At 38.2% G+C, this 21,319-nt stretch overlaps 1 protein-coding gene and 1 pseudogene across 1 annotated transcript; both read left to right on the top strand.

Annotated features, from left to right (window-relative positions):
- The window catches only part of LOC115693589 (disease resistance protein RUN1-like), a 69,300-nt pseudogene that overhangs the window by 37,754 nt on the left and 10,227 nt on the right, over window positions 1–21,319 (top strand).
- Window positions 9,968–17,240, top strand: LOC115693588 (disease resistance protein RPV1-like). Its single transcript, XM_056316700.1, has 8 exons — window positions 9,968–10,835; window positions 11,410–12,502; window positions 12,736–13,086; window positions 13,167–14,957; window positions 15,352–15,617; window positions 15,962–16,091; window positions 16,494–16,654; window positions 16,986–17,240. The coding sequence occupies exons 1-4, from the start codon at window positions 10,165–10,167 to the stop codon at window positions 14,820–14,822; spliced, it is 3,771 nt and encodes a 1,256-aa protein (XP_056172675.1). The 5' UTR covers window positions 9,968–10,164; the 3' UTR covers window positions 14,823–14,957; window positions 15,352–15,617; window positions 15,962–16,091; window positions 16,494–16,654; window positions 16,986–17,240.

Here is a 21,319-nt window from a genome sequence, read left to right on the forward strand (position 1 = left end):
TAAATTTTACTGTCAAATTTTTAAGTTAGATGACACGTGGCAGCTAACAGGTGTACCGGTTTGGGATTTTACCGTCACATATGTACCAGTTTGTGATTTTTTGTGGTATTAATCCAATTTAATGGAGGGTAAATTTATCACAAATGTACCAGTTTTGGATTTTTGTGGTTAAAAAATTAGTTTGGGGTAAATTTGTCACAAGCATACCAATTTGGGGGTTTTCGTGGTCAAAAAATTAATTTGGGATAAATTTATTACAGACGTACTAATTTGGAGTTTTTTGTGGTATTAACCCATATGATTTCAATGCGGAGGACACCGACAATCTAAACCTAAGTAAACCATGCCTCGTTTTAACGTGTATTAACATTAGCTACCACTTTCCAAAGAAAAATAAAATAAAATAAAAGAACAGCGTACAGTTGGTGCAAGAAGATTGAAACATCACGGGACTAGAGTGGCAAAGTCAAAGTCTACGAAGACTTGGACTGCGAACAGTCCACGAACCAACTTGCTCAAGATGGAATCACACCAACGATTCATTTTATTTGGTACTTCGTGCCTCACAGTCAGACTTCCATAAACTTAGAGATTTCATCAAAAGATAAAAAAAAGAGTCACTAGATCACTCTGTAAAATCCAACACTAATTCATTTGTTCTATCATTCACCCGCAAACATCACACGACAACAAATCGATCTCCAATTCTCATGTTCATCGATAATTTTGTCTTACAATTTCCTCCGATCAAATACCATCATATAAATCGAAAATCATATAACAACAGACTTTTAGAATGCGATTATCTCGCCGAGAATTTTATTGTCGCGGGAAAAGGTTTTTAGGAAATTCAATTTCAAAGAAAGTAAATCAGAAAATTTTGATTATGGTGGAAACAAGTTGAAAAAAATTGATTTTATCATAATTGGTAATATGTGAATCCACTAAATGCAGCTTGTATCGTTAAAAGTAACATGTAATGACTAAAAAACTGATATCGTCTTCGTTTATTCTGTAATCCATCAAAATAACAACGATTACAAAGAAATAATGATATAAATCGGGGAAAACGATTCCTTCTTGCCAAGTCATTTTCTCTAAGGTAATTATTTTTAGCCCATGGTTAATGTTTTCCATCGATCGAATAGTTTTACGTAATTCAAACACTGAAAAGTACAGAAAAAAATTTCCTAACAATGATTTTTCATTAAATAGTCTGACCCTAAGTTAAATAAACGAGGAAGAATGTGAGGGACAATTCAATCTTTTTTTTTTCTTTTTTCGGAAAGTATTACCCTTCGAAACAAAATTGCGCAAGTGTTTGCAAGCTAACGTCGTTGATAAATCCAGACCCAAAAAAAAAGAAAAAAGAAGTCGTTGATGAATGTAAGATTTGTATGACGATAGACCACATAATTGATGCCAATAAAGAGATTCAAAGTGAACAATCATATCCCTTCATATTCTATCTTGTCCCAAAAAGCAGAAGAGAAAAAGTGAAATGCTAAAAAGAAGGTGGACAAATGTTAAGGTCTCGAGCGCGTAGCGAAAAAGGACAAAAGCAAAGCAAGAATATATTCCATTCCACTTTTCTCAAAAGTTAAGTTGAAAAGGCTTACTGAAAAGTACTGGACTACTTGGTCAGTGTCGATCACCAGGAGATAAAATGATAAAAATAATAGGTGCTCAATCAAGTGAAACACGAATCATCGGAACTTATGTGATGGGCGGCATCGAAAAAATGACTATTGCCAAAATCATTTACTATCAGCTTTCATGCGATTACAAGAATTGTTACTTTCTTCTGGATATCCAAGCCCCCGTGACTAAAGTCAGAACAAAAGTGAAGATGGTAAAACAAGATCTCAATGATGATTTCTCGTGAATACAACTATGAAAAGGTATTCCTCGGGACAAGAAGGGGCAAAACAGGAAGGAGCAATAGTGAAAGATTTCTTGCCATCGAAATGCATCCTCATGTTGTTGTTGTTGTTTTTCTTCTTCTTCTTCTTTTGCCTTGCGGGCTACTTTTGACTAAAGTCCTGCCGACGACGCGAGAGGCGCACGCTAAAAAGCGTTGGTGGGTTTTCTTTTCCATGCTAGCATGACCCATCTTCCTTTTCTTTGCTTTATATCTTTTCATTATTATCACTTTGCTCTTTTAACAAGATTTTCCTCGGATTCTCTCGGGCCGTTTCGCCGTGTATGACGGTTGAGGTCCCCGGCAGGTTTATTACTTCAATAGTTAATTGATAGGCGGCCCCCATTTGATTAGATGATTTCCTTTTTTTGGCCGGCAGCATCTGACGAATGATTCCATAACACAAATTCAATAATTTCTGGAGATTTTCAATGATAATTTGTAAAATAACACACATTCGCCGTTTCACATGACGGGTTTTACTTAATGGCAATTTAATTACAATTGCTAGCAATATGTGGTTTTTTTTTCATCAATGTTGTTAAAAAAGATGTGCACTTTTACTCAATAAGCATGGGCTTTTCGTCATTTGAAGTTTAACAAAATAAATCGGGGTTATTTACAAGTAACGTTAATAAGTATACTAAAATTGATATATTAAGTGATATTGATCAAATCATCTTAGCAAGTGAATGAATGGATTCGTGAAAATAGATACTATACAAGTGTGAAAATACAAACGGTTCTCATTTTCTTTTATAAAAAGTCATTTTTGGAAAAACTAAATTTTCCAGATCTAGAGAATCTTGAGCTTTCCAAATTGCTATTAAAAATGTCCTTAACTTTCTACTTTATCATGGAGAACATAAATTTTCAGTTTTGTATTAAGTTGACATGGAATCTTAATTTTCTTTGAAAAAAGTCCTGATCTTTCGATTTTATATTGCAGCAAAATGTCTATATCGCAGATTTGACAAATAAGTTTAGTAGATAATTTCAGAGTTTCTACCTTGGCCCCTTGTCTAACGTATGCCATCACAGCACTTGTCTTTTATTTCTTGGTTTTATTTCTTGGCCCGATCAGCCCATCAAACTGGACCGACCGGAGTTCACCTTGATTAGGATGGGGGGAAACGAACTTGGTTGGAAGTTTGATGTCTGCTTTTGTTGACTTCGACTTTGAATGAATTCGCCCATTTATTTATTTGGGGGGCAAAAGTTTATTCTAATCCACAAAATTCCTGCACCACATGTCCAGTGATTTTGCCGCATTAAGGAACGCAAATAATTGTCAACTTTGACGGGCTGGGAGCGATGCTTCGAGGAAGCATCCTTATTAACCAATTTTGCAGCAAAACTGGCCCACGGCTCTCTGCATATTCATCCAATCCTTTGGCTTCTCCAAGTTCAATGACCTACCGAAAAGTCAATCAAAAAATCTTCCTCTTATTATAGTTCCTTAATGTTCTATGGTGAAGAAGGAACAAAGTGTCCTGATACTTAAGGCCCCATGCATCTATACGAAAAGTGTTTCTTTTCCTTTATAAAGAGAAGGAGTTAGGCAGTGGATCCCACCTATTTTCTCTTTTTCCCCGAGCTTTTGAGCTAACGGAGGAAGCTCAATTTCAATTCAAATGGAAGGAGTCCGATTTAAAAAATCTGCAACGAGACTTTTGGACTTCCGTTCAGTAAAACGAAAGTTCAGTGGAGTATGAGCAAAGCTAAGGCTATCGGAGAACAAATATGATCTTCCATTGGTCTTGATTCAAGAAATTCAATACTTTCCAAGAGTTTTTTTTTTTACTTATCAAGTCATCGTGATTAACAACTTCAGTCTTAAATTTTTTTTGTCACGCTCGGATCTACGTCTGAAAAGACTCAAGAACTTATGAATTCCGGAATGGAAACATTTTTACACCTCCGGATCTAGCGAGAATTTATTTTTCCTCGTTGGCTCCCCCACCATGTGCTTCCTCCATGTTGTCCTTATTAAGTATCAATCGGTCCGTTTAATCAACATCTGTAACTATCGAAATCTGAAGGTCTTGCTGGTGTTGGTGCATTCACATCGCTCATGCACTCGCCACCAAGTGCGAAAGTGACACTGCAATTATGTACAGGCAAAGACGCAAGCGTGCCTCGAGCAGTGTCATCCCTGCGATCGGCGGGCAAGTCCGTGGGCATCTATCGAGACACGCGTTGTCAGGATTTCCAATGGAAGATAATATTTACAATCTGTGGTCAGTTGAGTGTGAAGTTTGGTTGTCTCCTAAGTCTAGAACCTGTACATAGTAGAAGAGCAAAGGCTTACTCGGTCTAATGGCTTAATCGACTTATCAACTTATCCCACGATTAGCTTTAAAGTTTGTGGAGGGATAAAATCTAGATTGCAATGTTTGGAAAGGGGGCCTTTTAAATTGCCAGGACCAGATGACTTTTAAGCAGTATTTTATCGACATCAGTGGATGACTGTGAGCTATCTATCGGTCTTGAAACTGAGAAACTCTGGCTTGGTGCTGGGAATTCAGAAAGTATCAACCAAACTCTTATCACCTTGATTTTCAAAGTCGACTTTCCTGAACGGTTGGAGCATGTCGGTCTATTAGCCTCTGTAATATTTCCTTCGGTGTTATCATTGAGATTATCATGATTTGATTGCAGAAATTTAAGCTAAACTTGACTTCACTCAACCAAGTAAGTTTCGTTTCGAGTCATCACATCCAATATAATATCATCATTGCTAAGGAAATCATTCATTAACCGCGCAAAATGAAGGGGAAGGAAGGCTCCATGCTAGTCAAGGTGGACTTGGGCAAGGGGTTTAATAGGTTAAGGTGTGAATTCACGTGGCTGGACTTCTTGGTTCATTGGTGGATCCCATCATGCGATTTATTGCGATTAACAATATGTAGCTTTTTAGGAATGGGGAACTAAGAAAAGCTCCAGGGGGTGTATAACAAGGGGATCTGCGTTTGCCTTCAATCTTTGTCCTTTGTATAGGGCGACTTTCTCACTAAATCATGAATTTCGTTGAGAAGAGTTTTTGGAAGCCTTTTCGAATTACGTTTTCCATCCCTTCATGTCATTTGTCCACAATTGCCACCTACATACCCAACCGACTTGCCATTAAAATGAAAAATTGGGTCCCCGCCATGAGAGCACTGGAATAATTTGGCAGCAGCAAAATAGACATCCAATCGATGATCAACAACTCATATGACCAGACCGGGGGCTGTTTTCCCCAAAATAACCCCGACTCAACACCCCAACCCCAAAGGTTACCCTACAATTATGTACAAGCAAAGACACGGTGCGGGCAGGTGCGTGGGCAATCATCGCGACGCGGTGTTGTCCGAAAATTCAGTGGATGATATGATATATTTACACTGCAAAGAAACTTCACAAGGACAGGATTATTAAAATTCAATAAAATAATGACAGAAAGCACTTGATTGCTCCCATCTTTTTAATATTTTATTTTAGCCACCGAAAGCACTCAATTGCTCCAATCTTTTTAGAATTCCTCTAGTTTATTTACCCCGCAATTGTTTTTTTTCAATCTAAATCTGGGAGTTTGTTAGGAGCTTTCAATGTGTGATGGTTCAATATATTGTTGTTGCTATTTTCGTACGACAATGGTGTGGGGAATATCGAACTTCGACGCGCATTGCAATCCGTAGTTTTCGGAGGGGAAGATCTTAGCGTATGCCTATTATCGATGATTCTGGTGATCGGTCGTTGATTGTTTTCTGATATTGTGACAGATCTCATCTTTTGGGATGAGAGCATGCTTATAGCTACAAGCTGTACTTTTTTATTTTCTTGGTTTTATTTTGTTTTGCAGCTCTGTTGGGATTTGCTTTACTTGGAAGCTCTCTATTATCCTCTCATATTTGATTACGACAAATGAATGATTTTTTTTTCAATAAAAAAAAGTTGCACGGGTAAATTTTATTTGTCTAGCCTTTATACAGTGTTAGTCTTACTCGCTGTTTTGCACCATTAATTTTAGAGTAAAAGCCACCAAAAACCCTAAACTTTACCCACTGTGACACATTTACCCCAAACTTTTTTTGTGACACCAAACTTATACATATATAATACATTTACCCCAAACTTGTATAGTGTGACACATTTACCCCAAAAACTTAGTGTCAAAAAAAAAGTTTGGGATTTTTGTTGTCACAAAAAAAGTTTGGGATAAATGTGTCACACATGTATAAGTTTAGGTTTTTTGAAGTTATAGAAAAAAGTTTGAGGTAAATGTGTTATACGGATACGAGTTTGGGGTTTTTGGTATCACAACAATAGTTTAGGGTAAATTTGTCACAGTGGGCAAAGTTTGGAATTTTTTTGTGGCTTTTTCCCTTAATTTAATCATAGGGCCATATGACTAGTCAATGAACGGGAACATGTTGTCTTTTGTTCCATCTCCTAGTTTTGTTTTGTTATATTTATTCTCTTTGATGGTTTTGCACTTCGCTAATTTACCCATTACAGCCCAGTCAAATCAATTTCAAGGGCATTATTTTTTTTTTCCAATGTTATTTAGTGGTGCTTTATTGGAGATCCTTGCAAATTGTTGTTTCCTGTATAAAATTTGAGTGACGCCTATGCCTTGAACAGGGCAAAATTCTACACTAAGGGCACAAATGATAACTATTCTATTTCTGTCCAGAACTAGTTTTCTATTCTCGGAAATAGATTTAGAACAGAAACCCGTTTGATAACGCAATTTCATTTTTTTATTTCTGTAACAACTTTTTATTCCAGAATTGGTTCTGGACCAAAAATTAGAACAAAAAAAAAGTAGGTTTTCTATTTCTGGACGAGAAATGAAAACCATTTCTAAAAGAACCTATTTTCTCTCTTCAAAACATATCTCTTTCTAAATTTGGCCTCGGTCTGACTTGGTTAGACTGATTCGAACCGGTTCAGTTTTGTTTCATTCCTAGTGGAAAAATAAAAAAAAATTCTAAAAAAAATTAGAAAAATCATTAAAAAATAGAAAAATCAGAAAAAATAAAAAATTCAGAAAAAAATTAAATTTTTTTAGAAAATCCGGAAAATTTCTAAAAATCTCAAAAAAATTTCAAAAAATCCATAAAAATTGAAAAATTCCAGAAAAATTCATAAAAATTTCCATAAAATAAAAAAAAAGTCAGATTTCGAGAAAATAGGAAATTTGGTGAATGTTTTCAAAAAAAATAAAAAATTTCAAAACTTCACAGGATAGTTTAAAATACATGTAGCCACTCACTTTGAGTGAAATTTAAATATTTTGAGGTGCCCAAATGGTATTTTTGAATACTCCTTAGTTTAGGGATTTAAAAGGGGTTTTAACCCCTAAAAAACCCTAAAATGGGTTTAACTCCCAAAGGGGTTCTAAAAAAATGGATTTATGTTCCGGAAAATAGAAATTTATGTTGTTATCAAACGGGTTTCTGTTCCAGGAAGTAGAAATTTTATACCGTTATCAAATGGATTTCTGTTCCAAAAATAAAAATTTTTGGTTGTTATCAAACGGGTTTCTTTTATGAGAAACTCGTCTTGGGATCTATTTCTATTTCGGAAATTGTTTCTGGAACAAAATGGTTATCCTTCGTGCTCTAAGTTCAATGACCTACCGAAAAGTCGTTCAAAAAAAATCTTCCCTTGTTTTTTGGGTAAACATAAGGTATAAAAATAAGTAAATTAAAGTCTAGTGTCTACGATCTCAACTTTATCATTAAGGAAAACAAATTTGATCTTTCATTAATCTCAATTCAAGGAATTTGATACTTCTCAAGAGTCTTCTTTTACTCATCAAGTCATCATGATTTAATAATTTCAATCTTAATTTTTTTTTGTCACCCTCGGATCTATGTCTGAAAAGACTTAAGAACTTACGAACATTCTTACACTTCCGGATCTCGCGAGATTTTACTCTCTCCTCCTTGGCTGCCCCCACCATGAGCTTCCTCCATGTTGTCCTTATCAAGTATCAATAAAGTTCAGATTAATCAAAATCTGTACCTATCGAAATCTGAAGGTCTGGCTGGTGTTGGCGCATTCACATCACTCATCCAACTTTGGTGTTGAATGGGCGTGAGCAGAGCAGTGACAACGAGGGAAGATCAAGGATTTGGAGCAAGGAAAAAATGTGCAAAGGTCAATGAAGGATCTGGAAGGAGTTGTCGTGTAGTTAAAAGAAGTTTACCTAGAAAAGAAATCAAATAGAAGAAAAATATAAAATTCTAGACCTGAGCATGTTGAATATATTGCACTTCCACTTTTCTTAAAGTTAAAATTGTAGCTCATTTCTTTTGCATATTGAGTTTCAAATAAGCTCGTTTCTTGGATCATCTCACTTCTACTTCTAGGACTCTAAAAATTTATACGTCTAATTTTTTGAAAAACTTAAACTTTGACAAGTTATCTACAGTCACTTTGGACTATATTATTGTCGTGTTAGATACATATTAGCTCTGTTTTACCTGCTGTTGTTCATGCATGTCACCACATCGGATATTTACTAGTCCTCTTGGACGAAATTACGTTTGAAGATGCTTTTTGATCACTAGTACAAATTGCGGTATTAGTAATACAAAAAAAAAAAATGGAGAATTCATGTCACACTGGACATAATATAGGCCCTTTTTTTGGAATTTTTCCAAGCGACGTCAAATTCATGTCAGGTTTTTAAGTTTGCCATTGACCAAGCAAACCGCCATGTCAGATTTTCAATGTCTGTCTTGGACCAAACTTTGACGGTATGTATTTTGTGGTTATTGAACAAATTTTGACTTTTGATGACATAAAAACAGTTTGGATAATTGGTATTGCAGTGGATATGTAGGTTAGGATTTTTGTGGGAGCCGCCCACTCACCATCATTGAATTGCCGCCCACCCAATGCCATCACGAGCTCTCACCTTCGCGTGTCAACCCATCGGCGAGTTAACTCCTCGCCTGCTCGAGTCATCTTCTACGCCTTCGTCTCTTTCTTTCCACGCAAAGCTCATAACCTATGTTCATGGCAGTCACGACTGATGGAAGTCGCTAGCCTCGTACGGCCACAGATCTGTGGTTGCACGACCGCGGCGTCGAGGCTCGAGTCTGTTAATTCGCTTGATTTTTTGAGCAACGGAGAGAGGCCCTCAGGCCTGTTTATCATTAAAATCAAGAGTTAATATCACGAAAAACCCCAAACTTGTATACCAGTGATAATTTTAGCATACACTAATTTTTTTACTATCAAAAATCTCGAACCGGTACATTTGTGACTAATTTATCCTCCGTTAGTTTCCATTAAATTGAATTAATACCATAAAAAATCATAAACTGGCGCGTTTGTGACAAACGGAGAGTAAAATATAAAATTGGTACGTTCGTCAATTATCGCGTGTCATTTAACAAAGAATTTGACGGTAAAATTTAACGAAAATAAACTGTGGATAAATTTATCATAAATATACTAGTTTGAGATTTTTTATGATCAAAAAATTAATTTAGAATAAAATTATTACAAGCATATCAATTTGAGGTTTTTAACGATATTAACTCTAAAATCAGCTATGCCAGAAAAGAAGAAAAAAAAATTCGTCGCCAGGAGGGCATTCGGGTATTTTGGCGGCAGCAAAAGACAGAATGCAATTGACAGGGGAGAGAGGAGCAGAGGGAAAAGGACAGGGATCGTGATTATGGCGGATGGGAGCGCGAGCTGTCAGCTGTCGGTGGTCAGGTCACATGGGGGAGTGATGACATCGTGTGTAGTGAAGCAGGAGCCTTTGAACCAAAAAACAAAAAAGCAGGAGCCAATTAATAAGAAAATTTCTTAATCAATCCGAGCTCACTGTGTACCGATGGATGAGGTTGACCCCATGGAGAATTCACCTGATCTATCGGTCCATGAATTGGGATCACATGAACCGGTGCACGGCCAATACCTGCTCGATGAATTGGGTTGGGAAGGGCCACTTTTGGTGTTGGAAGACGTGCATTTGTCAACTTTGACAGGCTGCAAGGAACCATTCTTATTGACCAAATTCGAGCAAACTGGCCCACGACTCTCAGAATATTGACCCAATCCTCGTTTCTAAGTTTAATGACCACAACACTGGCCCATTCCGCTCCTTGAGATTTGAAGCTGCCTTGGCTTCTTGTATTTACTCCATCCTGATCTTGAGTGCTGCCTCTTGTCTCTGCCATTCCACCATTCCCCTGTATTTCAAACTTAAATCCTTCTTGTTGCTAACTCACAAAATGTTTGAGTACTTGTGGTTGCCCTGTATGGTGACTGTTGCTGCCATCGCTCTCTCTGCTATCCTGTTTAAAGAATTCCTGAAGAAAAGAGCAGGTCAGATCGCTGTAGAGGGCAGAGCAGATAATGATTCAGCTGCAAAGAATGGAACCATGGAGAGGGCTGCTCGTACTTGCACTTCGCCACGAGTTAACGAAACGTCAACATCTTCAGGATATGACTATGAAGTATTCTTGAGCTTCAGAGGACCGGATACTCGAGAAGGTTTTACCGATTTTCTCTGCACTAGTCTTAAAGATGCGGGCATCCGCACATTTAAGGATGACGAAGAGCTCCGCGTTGGGGAAGAGTTTGCCCCAGAACTTCTCAAAGCAATTAATCAGTCGAAGATCTCAATACCTATCTTTTCGAAAGATTATGCCTCTAGCGTGTGGTGTCTCAAGGAGGTAGCCCAAATGGTCGAGTGCAAGAAAAATAAGGGACAAAAGATCATGCCCATTTTTTATGATGTGGATCCTGCAGAGGTTCGTTATCAAACTGGAGGTTATGGAAAGGCCTTTCTTTCACATGAAAAAAGGAAGCGACACGACAAAAAGACTATGCAAGAGTGGAAGGATGCTCTCAGCGCAATCGGGGCAATAAACGGATGGGACCTGCATAGCGAGAAGAACAGGTGACTGCTTTTAGCATTCCATCTGATGTTCATTGTATCATTAAAACTGGAAGCATATCAATCGGTTTCTTTTTCAGAGTTGTGTTGGTCTTGTTAAAATTGAATTTTACGCTACTGAAGTTATCCCGCAGACCACCGCCCTCAGCGGCTGCGCTGGCTTCGGGCTCCCCTCCCCCCGAAGGGTAGGAGTTCGAATCCCAGCGCTGGCGTTAGGGATTCTTAAGCGTGACGTCGTGGTGGTGGGTCCTGCGCTAGCGACACCCCGGATTTACCTCCTCGGCTGTCGGCCGTGCGGGGGTTCCCGGGTTACCAAAAAAAAAAAAGTTATCCCGCAGAAATCCCATTAATTCATGGCACAATCCCAATTTTGTCCTATTTCAATCCAAACAACATTTTTTCAGTTCAGGTTCTTCATTAGCCGTCTGTACCATTGCTAATCCATCTACTATGGAATGAATCGTTGAAGAACACATTTCAAATAGGTCTATAGTTTTCAATTTGGTCTTTGTCAGAAAATAGTTTGGTTAAACACAGTTTTCTAACTCATTGCCTTTTGACCTCCAACAAACACTAGGCGAGAAGGCGAGTTTGCAAAAAAACTCACCGAGGAGGTTTTCAGAGAATTGAAAAAGGCTTATTTGGTGGTATCAGATTGCTTGGTCAGTGTCGACAACCATGTGGATGCAATCATGGAAATGATTGGTGCCGAGACAAGTGAAACGCGGATTATAGGAATCCATGGGATGGGTGGCATCGGAAAGACGACTATTGCCAAAATCATCTACAATCAACTTTCAAAAAATTTTGAGGGTTGTTGCTTCCTTTCTAACGTCCGTGAAACGTCAAAACTCGAGGGCATTCACCGCTTGCAGCATCAGCTCATCTCTGACATCCTCAACACGAAATGGACGGATATAAGAAATATTGATGAAGGGATTAAGACCATTAAAGACAGGTTGTCTAATAAAAGAGTCCTCCTTCTTCTCGATGATGTGGAAGAAAAGGATCATATGAATGCACTTATAGGAAATCATGATTGGTTTGGTAAAGGGAGCAAACTCATTATTACTACAAGAAATAAAGATGTTCTCATAGTTCCGGAAGTGGACTGCACTTATGAGGTTAATTTCATGGATGACTGTCAATCTCTTCGACTCTTTTGCAAACATGCCTTCAGAAGAGATTCCCCTTTAGACGAGTATATCAACCAATCCCATAGGGCAATATGCATTGCTGGAGGTCTTCCGCTAGCTCTAGAAGTCATAGGCTCACTTTTATCCTGCAAAAATATGAAAATGTGGGATGCCACATTGAAGATGCTAGAAAGTGTTCCTGATGATAAAGTTCAAAGTAAACTGAAAATAAGTTATGATGCATTAAATGATCGGCAAAAGTATATATTCCTCGATATAGCTTGTATTTTCATTGGATATGAGAAAGACATTGTGGTTCATTTCTGGGATGAATCAAAATTTCCGGAAGTAACCTTGGAAGATTTGCAGAACATGTCTTTGATAAAGATTACAGGGAATAATAAAGTATGGATGCATGACCAGCTCAGGGATCTTGGAAGAGAAATGGTTCGTCAAGAAAGAAAGATGAAAATAGAGAAGCAAAGTAGGGTGTGGGATCCTAAGGAAGCATTGGATTTGCTGAGGAGACATGAGGTAAAATCTCCCGTGCGATAAATCTCCATGTTACTTGTGGACATTTTCTTTTTAAAAAAAATCCAGTTACTTTTTTGTGTTCTCCAGCACTATTGTGACCTACTCAAACCAATACTTTTGCTCTGTCAAGATTAAAGGAACGATAGTACTCCAACTCAACCCCTCAAAATAGTGAACTTGAATAAATGTGTTTTGCTTCAATTCTTTTGTTTTTTAAATTTTCCATTGGGCAGGGAAAAACAAAAGTTGAAGCTCTTTGTCTCCGCTTTGACCGTGAGCGGCGGTACTGTTTTACCTGTAAGGACTTTAAGAGAATATCAAATCTGCAGTTTCTTCAAGTTAATGGTTCGGAGGAATATTTTCGTGCCGAAGAGAGGCTTCTTTGGCACGAATCGCCATCAAATATTCTTCCAACTAATGTTTTTCAGGAGAATTCAGATCTCCTTCCGCATTTACGATGGCTTTCTTGGCACGGTATTCCCCCAACATTTAAGATTGCAAATTTCTCCATGGAAGATGTGGTTATTCTTGATCTATCTCGGAGTAAGATTACGCATGATTGGCAGGGGTGGAGCCATATGGAGGTATGTTATATGCTAGATAACACTTATTATTCCGTCCTATGAGATTAAAAAATAATCTTTGCATGATTTTTCTTTTACAGGTGATGAAGAATTTGAAAATTTTGAATCTGACCGGATGCAATTGCTTGGAGAGAACTCCCATCTTCTTTGCTGAGGTAAATTTAGAACGATTGATCCTACGGGGCTGTGAATCATTAACTGAAATTGATAGGTCGATTTGTCATTTGAAAAGCCTAGTTTCCTTAGATGTAAGCTTTTGTAACAATCTTCGGAGGCTGCCAGAAGAGATGGGTAGAGATCTTGTGAGCCTTGAATACCTATCTCTGAAATTTTGCAAATCGTTCGAGAGGCTTCCAAATACAATCGGAAATTTGAAATCGCTGATTGAGTTGGATATATTTGGAACGGGGATCAAAGAACTACCCGATTCCATCGGAAATTTGGAATCGCTGATTGAGTTGAATACAACTTATACGAGGATCAAAGAACTACCTGATTCCGTCGGAAAGTTGAAAAATTTGAAATTAGTAAAGATGAATTGGTCTGCAATGAGCAAAATACCTGATGCCCTCTGGACGATTGAGAAGCTCGAAAAAATAGATGCCCTATTTGGGCGTTTGAAAGTGGAAGTGGAAATTGGCAATTGCATCTATAGAAATCGATCCCTAAGGATCTTGAAATTGTGGAATGCTCCAATATACGTGGTACCGAGGCTTCCGGAAAGTCTTATCACTCTAGAGTTGTCTAGATTGCATATGGATACGTTTCCAGATCTCTCAAACCTGACTAATTTAAAGGAATTGAAGCTGTGGTTTAGCGAACATGATGATGGTGGGGAATCTGATGGGCCTGTGGAAGAATATCCGATGCCACGGTGGATTGGGAATTTAAGCAAACTGGAGACTCTGGACCTAGACTCTTATTATGTGACCCACTTACCCACGGATTTTAGTCTCCTTCCCCGACTCCAAAAGCTTAGACTCCGATGCCCTAATCTGCGTTGCCTCCCAAGCCTTCCCTCCAGTTTATTATCCATGGATTTGGGCTCTCGACACATGACCGCCTTACCCACAGATATTGGTCTCCTTCCTCGACTCCAGACACTTCGACTCCGATGCCCTAATCTGCGTTGCCTCCCGAGCCTTCCCTCCAGTTTATTATCCTTGTATTTGGAGTCTGAACACATGACCGCCTTACCCACAGATATTAGTAGTCTCCTTCCCCGACTCCAAGAACTTCGACTCTACGGCCCTAATCTGCGTTGCCTCCCGAGCCTTCCCTCCAGTTTGTCATCCTTACGTTTGAACAATTGCAAGTCATTTGGTTCCTTGGAGAATCTATCGAATCTGAAGGAACTATCACATCTTCATATTACCGACTCTGTAATCTCAGAGATTCGAGGCCTTGATGGTTCGGAGAACCTAGATTTGCAGCTTTCGGAACTTCAACAGGTGTGGATATTACCTGATCTAAGTTATCTCAACCAACTACGGCATCTTCGTGTGTCCTACTGCGATAATCTGGTTGAGATTCAAGGCGAACTACCACAATTTTTGGAAGAATTGAGTATTTGTTGGTGTGGATCTTTACGGAAGTTGCCAGATCTGTCAAACTTGAAGGGACTGCAATCTGTTGAAATATGGCGTTGCGGGAAATTGAATGTGGAGTCAATTTCTTTGCTTTGCTCGGAGAAGGCAATCAGATTTTATAGAGGCAGAGACAAATCAGTGATCTAAGATGACGAATCTGGATACGAATTTGAATATGGATATGAGGGAGGAGACTGACGGATAAGTGCACGTTGCTCTTGAAAGCTTCTTGATCGCCGACCGCGAATTGTTCCCTCGCGTGCAAACTTTAAACGAATTGAGGTAAGTTATTTCATCTGACAACCAATGTTTTCCCTTTTCTGCAATCAAACTCTTTCACGGATATGAACAAAGAAGTTTCACGTGCACTTTTTAATTACCTTTTCATGAGTTGATGACTAAAAATTTGATGAAGGTATTGGAATTATGATACCTCCGGACAACCAGAGGGTTCTTAATTATGTACAGACATTCGTTCTCTTCTACTAGTTTGGTTTGGCTTTTTTTGCTATATTCTCTTCGGATGGTTTCTCCTTGGTTTTATGTTTCCCAATTGGAGGTATGCAAGTCGATCGCATCGTTTTTATTTGGTTTGGTTTGTTTCAAATTATTAGATATCCTTGTCGATTTGTTGCTTCACATATTTCGAAGTTGATAACCTCGCTTCACATTGGAGGTGACTTCCTTGTACTGTAAACAATTAGATGGAATGTGTGTCAGAAGGTCATATAATAACTATGGTTCTCATCCTGGAACTTTACAGCATACTGTGAAGAAGACAGACACCCTGTATTGATATGCTTATGTTCAGTTTATTTTCTAGGAAAGATGTGCTTCTTAGTGGGATTTGCAAATATTATGGAGAAGTCATAAAATGAAGAAAGAGGAATTTTACTTGGGTAGCGGATCAATAGTTGGTGCAGCAAAACTTCCACCTCCAAGGTATCATAAATTGTCTTATAGTTAAGGCTAAATTTCAGTAATATCGTTACCTACTACCTAGGACATATGATAAGTCGCACTTGGGGTTAGAAATCATGTAAATGAAACTCTTGTGTGATCTCGATTATTGCCTACATTTTCTAGAAATGGTTATGCCTCGGTGATTATCTATAATAGAAGCCCTTCCATTCACCTCGGTTATACACTTATACTAGAGGATTCTTTTCGGTTTTAAGATTGACAAGAGGTGCTAAGGGAGAGATCTCAAACTGCCTTTTTGCTTATTTCTAATGTAGCTGAGAGGAATTAAAGTTTGAAACACTTGCAGAAATCTTATTGCGCAGGGAGCTGTGGCTAATTGGGCAGCTGTACAAATGAAGACCGAATAAAGGAAAATGAAAATGACATCCAAAGTGAAGTTTTACGTCCACTTTTTAATTACTTTATGAGTTGATGCCTGGAAATCTGAAAAAGGTATTGAAATTATGGTACCTCCGTATAACCAGAGGGTTCTTAATTATGTACAAATATATGTTTTCTTTTCCTAGTTTGGTTTGGCTTTTTTTCGCTATATTCTCTGCGGATGGTTTCTCCTTGCTTTTATGTTTCCCGGCTGGAGGTGTGCATGTCGATTGCATCGTTATTATTTGATTTATGACAATTCATTAGATATCCTTGTCGATTTGCTGCTTCACATATTTCGAAGTTGATACCCTCTGATTCATATTGGAGATAACTTTGCTATATTGTAAACAATTAGATGAAATGTGTGTTGGAAGGTCATAGCACTATGGTTCTCATCCTGGAATATTACAGCATGATTAACTCATTGTTGCTATTGTGAAGAAGACAATGTATTGATATGCTTATGTTCAGTTTATTTTCCAGGAAAGGTGTGCTTCTTAGTGGGATTTGCAAATGTTATGGAGAAGTTATAAAATGAGGAAAGAGGAATTTCACTTGGGTAGCGGCATCAATAGTTGGTGCAGCAAAGCTTCCATCTTAACAGGAGAGGAGAACTATTTAGCTTCGCCAAGGTATCATAAATCATCTTATAATTGAGGCTAAATTTCAGTATTATCGGCGTATCGGACATGTGAGAAGTCTCACTTGGGGTTTGAAATCATGTAAATCGACCCTTGTGTGATCTCCATTATTGCCTCCATTTTCTTGAAATGGTTATGCCTAGGTGGTTATCTGTAATAGAAGCCCTTCCATTCACCTTAAGTTACACTAGATGACTCTTTCAGGTTTAAAGATCGACAAGAAGTGCTAAGGGAGACATCTCAAACAACCAACTTTTTGCCGGTTTCTAATGCTTCTGAGGGACTTAAAGTTTAAGAAACTTGCAAAAATCTTTCTGTGCAGGGAGCTGTGGCTAATTGGGCAGCTGTATAGATGGAGACCGAAGAAAGGCAGATGATGGATGAAATTTGATGTTGACCGCGTTCCCTCACAATCTTGGGGTGGTAAACCCTGTATTCATCTGTTTTGGGGGGTAAAAAAGCTATTTAGGCAAACCTGATTTTTTTTAACTTTATTGTGGGCCCAAAAAATGATTATTACATTTCATCTAAATGTGTGTTCTCTTCATTGTTATGCAATAGAACTTGCTTATCAGTACCCAAATGTTCTTTTACGAGAAAACACTTGAAGGGATTGTCTGGACCGGGAGAAAAATTGTGTGCTTAGATTGGTGCTCGAGGTAGTCTCAGTTGAAGTACTTGGTTGCGCCGAGAAAATTTTATATGCCAATAAGCCTGTAGTAGAAGGGAAGGTCACTGATTGAAAAGTGTTCTCCCTTGACAGTCTTTGTTTCACCTTATAAAACCAGTTAATCTCCAAACCATGCAAGTCTAACAGTTCCAGAATTCACAAAATTCTGCCAATTTTGTGAAGTTCAACACGAGTTCAACCCCCAAAAAAAGAAAAAAAAAGGAAATAAAAAGCAGTGTGATTCAGCTATGGATAGCTCAGCTCAGCATCCACACGTCCTTATTAGGTTTTATTGAGTCTGGTAAAAAATGCCACAGGCCCAAGATTTGATTGACAGGTAAACTTGCGAGCGCATTCATTCAATAGGTATCACAGAGTTGTATTTACAAGGATGATATATTCAACTTCATGCTATTTACATTCCAAATGAATTTCGGTAGAGATCCTATGCATCTTGTGATGGACATGGAAATAGATTGATGGAATGCATCACGTGAACAAACTTCTTCCAGAGCTACCTAATGATCTTCACGAAATTAGGTGCTGACTTAGGAGCATTTTACGTTAAGTTACTCTTGGCATCGGAGTCTTAACGCAGCCTCAATGCAAAAGAAGAAGGATTCCTGGAAAGCATAAGGTTTCCTTAGTCTTCGCTTCCGTATTCCTTCAATCATGGGTCCATGACGATTTTGCATGATCCCCACGTCTCAGCCATTAATTCTGCACCATAATAGAGTAAATGGTCCGCGAGGCTGTTACCAGTTACCGATCTGCAGAAACACACTCTGATAAGTCATCCGTAAATATTTCCGGTAATAAAGGACTGGCATTCTCTAGAATAAGCTGATCTGTCACATGACTTATTGCACCTAGCATGATAAATCCACAAAATAATTGCTTGTAACAGGTACCTACGACTGAAACTACCTCCTTACCTGCTGCAAACTGGATCTTCTCCAGAGCCATCACAAACTTTCTCGACCTAATAAACCAGACTACCAAATCCTATATTATACAGCCATACCTACAAAAAAAGAAGGATTCCAATTACATGCGAACACTCACATAAAAAAGAGTAAGATTATCACCAGACAAGCAGGTGGAATCAAATTATTTTCACATTATCTCACATCAATATGTTTATCCGTGACTGTCATTGAGCTAGTTGCCAATATTATAGGCATTAGTAGACATACATAATTTAAATGATTAATATCTTATAATTGCACAGAGCTTAAGAATAGGTCATCAGCCATCATAGAGAGAGAGAGAGAGAGAGAGAGAGAGAGAGAGAGAGAGAGAGAGAGAGTGATACAAATTATTACGCGTCTTAAATTTGGAATTGGTACGAGAAACTCAAGATAGCTTTATAGGAGAAGAGTTCCTTAAATATTGTTAGAAAGGTCATGAGTACTACAAACTGCCCTGCTTTGTTAAGAAGATAAAACAAACAAAACAGTTAAAATTTATACGCTGAAAAAAATGAGAGTACGAACATTGTTGGAAAATATAAGACTTCTCCAGTTAGACAGGTTGAAATAAATGCAAAGCAAATGTCAAATGCAGTCAGCGACAATTCCCCATAATTTATCTGATATCTGTCAAGATCAAAGTCATACCACCCTAGGGAAGTGATGGTATGTCTTTTGTAGGAACCGAGAATAGTACGGAGGCAAATGAGGCACAATATATGTCCATTAGTTATATGTATAGTGTCCTTAGTTATATAAGTAAATCAAGTGAGCAATGGTCTGGAAAAAACAGCTTCACCACACATAATTAGACGGCCAAATAACTTGAATGTTAATACTTTCACGAGGGGAAAAACTACTATGCATCAATAACCATATATTGCATTTCACATACAAAGGTGAACGATAGAACAACCCCTTCTCTCCATGAGGGTTGGAGGTCTAGTGTTACTTTGTCTTAGATCCCATCCATAATTTTCCCAAAACCAAACCCCACAGCCACAACAAAACCCACCCCACCCTCACATCCAAGAAAAGGTGTTAATAATATGGAATGGTGGTATTGGGGGTGAATTTTCAACCAAGGCGCATTTAAATGCTTCCACAAGAAGCACTTAGATGTTGGTGGGGTGAGTCATATCCTGCTAATGACATAAACGAAAAAATTCCAGGTTCATGGTGAAATTGCCTCTAGAACCCCAAAACTTACAGTCATTAATAGCAAAGGAGAAACTAAATCTTAAAAAGGGCCACTACGCATGGAAAGGGCCACGACCCATGGGCATGATGTCACAATCAGCTCAGAACAATTTTCAGCAAGAAACCAGCAAACAAAAATGACATCTTAAACCATCCAAGTGTTCAGACAAGATGTCACAGTTGCTATTAATACTTCGAGAAAAGGTTTAGACTAAAGTTCATGCAACCCACGATCCTATCGTAGGTCACGTGAGTGTCTGTATAATCTGTGTCCAAGACAAAGTTTGACCCTCAAAAATCACTACTTGTCATGGAGAAGAGAATTAATGGGACATGACTTTGGGGTGGGTACCATTTCTGGTACCAGTTCCACAACAGGTGCCTAGAAAACTCTAGACCACTCTGTCCAATAAAGCTGAGACAAAAAGCATAAGTTAGACATTTAGAATTGGTTCCAGCCTACAACATATCTGGCCAGTAGTCCGACCAAAAAGGAGCTGCTTCTTTTGGTTAGAGAGAGACAGACAGAAACAGCGCACAGAACACAGATTTAGGATCAATATATTCTAGTTTAAAATGCATTAGCAATTCAAGATTACATGACAAAAAATTTGAGCTTCAAGAGCTTGCAAAAGTTATATATCCAGACCATAAACATATCAATAATCCCATAAAATTTCCAGCAAGTAAACTTTGTAATGATTAGTTGGAAGTCTTTATCCACTATATTTAGGTATTCAACCAACTTTAAGCTCCATGGCTTAACATGTAAGACAATTCACACAACTAAATACGTAGACCATAGATGGTTCAGGTAAAGGGTTATTTGCAACCCATTCTGCTTGTGTTTTGTCTATGGGTTGATTTACCAAAAAAGAAAAAAAACAAGATGTTGACCAATCGTAAATATAAATATGAAGCCATAGAAAGTTCAAGATATCCAGAGTCTCCAGAGTCTAGACTCTTCAAGGCAGAGTTGGCAGAGAATTCCAGGTAACTCTTAACAGACCAAAACTGAATAAATGGAAGAACACAATAGAGAAGAACCAATATCTTAACCCATAACAAGTTTTTAACTATCTTACCACAATATCAAGTCCGCAAAAGGATGCCATAGGCCCTCCCATAGAATGCCATGTCGCCATGACATTGATGTCAAATCCTTGACTCTTCTAACTGCATCCAAAATACCAGGTTGCATTGTCGTATTGTGACAAGCATAATAAATCCATGATGAACCTAAGCAAAGACAATAGAATAAGACTGTAACTCATTCCAAATCAGAAGTATCCACAACTTGCAAGAGGCTCATCATCTCTATAACCATGGCTACAGGCATGCGGGGGTAGTTTAGGTCAAGCTGTTTCCAGTAGAAATCTTCAATCCAATTCTGTATGCTGTAGACATATATAGAAGTAACCACTAACCGAAAAGTTCAAATAACCTTTCCAAGGACAAAATTAGTGAAGCATGTGATCTCCTCATGACTCCATCTAAATTTACAAGCACATAACTTTCATGTCTCACTGGAAATGATTCACTGTTTTCCCTTCTTATGGACAGCAGACCCATGTGCTTTGTGTACGCACTCACCGGAGGCTACTCTTCTTAGCTTAAATTTTCATCAAATCCTTCGCATGTCAAATGTAAGGGGAATAATTGCCAAAGTTAACATGCATACCTATGTTCTTGAGTATCTTTGAAAGCTATAACCGCAGCATTAAGGTCCTGGCCACCAATATATGCCTACAGGTAATATATATTGATTAGAAATAAGGACAAAAAATTAGATGAAATTCAAACATAGAGGCATCA

The sequence above is a fragment of the Syzygium oleosum genome, unplaced genomic scaffold (genome assembly GCF_021117445.2).
Source record: "Syzygium oleosum isolate NSW1041296 unplaced genomic scaffold, Sole_v2.1 Sole_v2.01, whole genome shotgun sequence".
Classification (NCBI taxonomy): domain Eukaryota; kingdom Viridiplantae; phylum Streptophyta; class Magnoliopsida; order Myrtales; family Myrtaceae; genus Syzygium; species Syzygium oleosum.

Excerpts from the sequence above, each read along its gene's own strand:
- LOC115693588 (XM_056316700.1), top strand. The coding sequence starts at position 10,165 with ATGTTTGAGTACTTGTGGTTGCCCTGTATGGTGACTGTTGCTGCCATC. Across the intron at positions 10,836-11,409 it reads CTGCATAGCGAGAAGAACAG|GCGAGAAGGCGAGTTTGCAA; the intron begins GTGACTGCTTTT and ends AACAAACACTAG. Across the intron at positions 13,087-13,166 it reads AGGGGTGGAGCCATATGGAG|GTGATGAAGAATTTGAAAAT; the intron begins GTATGTTATATG and ends TTTCTTTTACAG.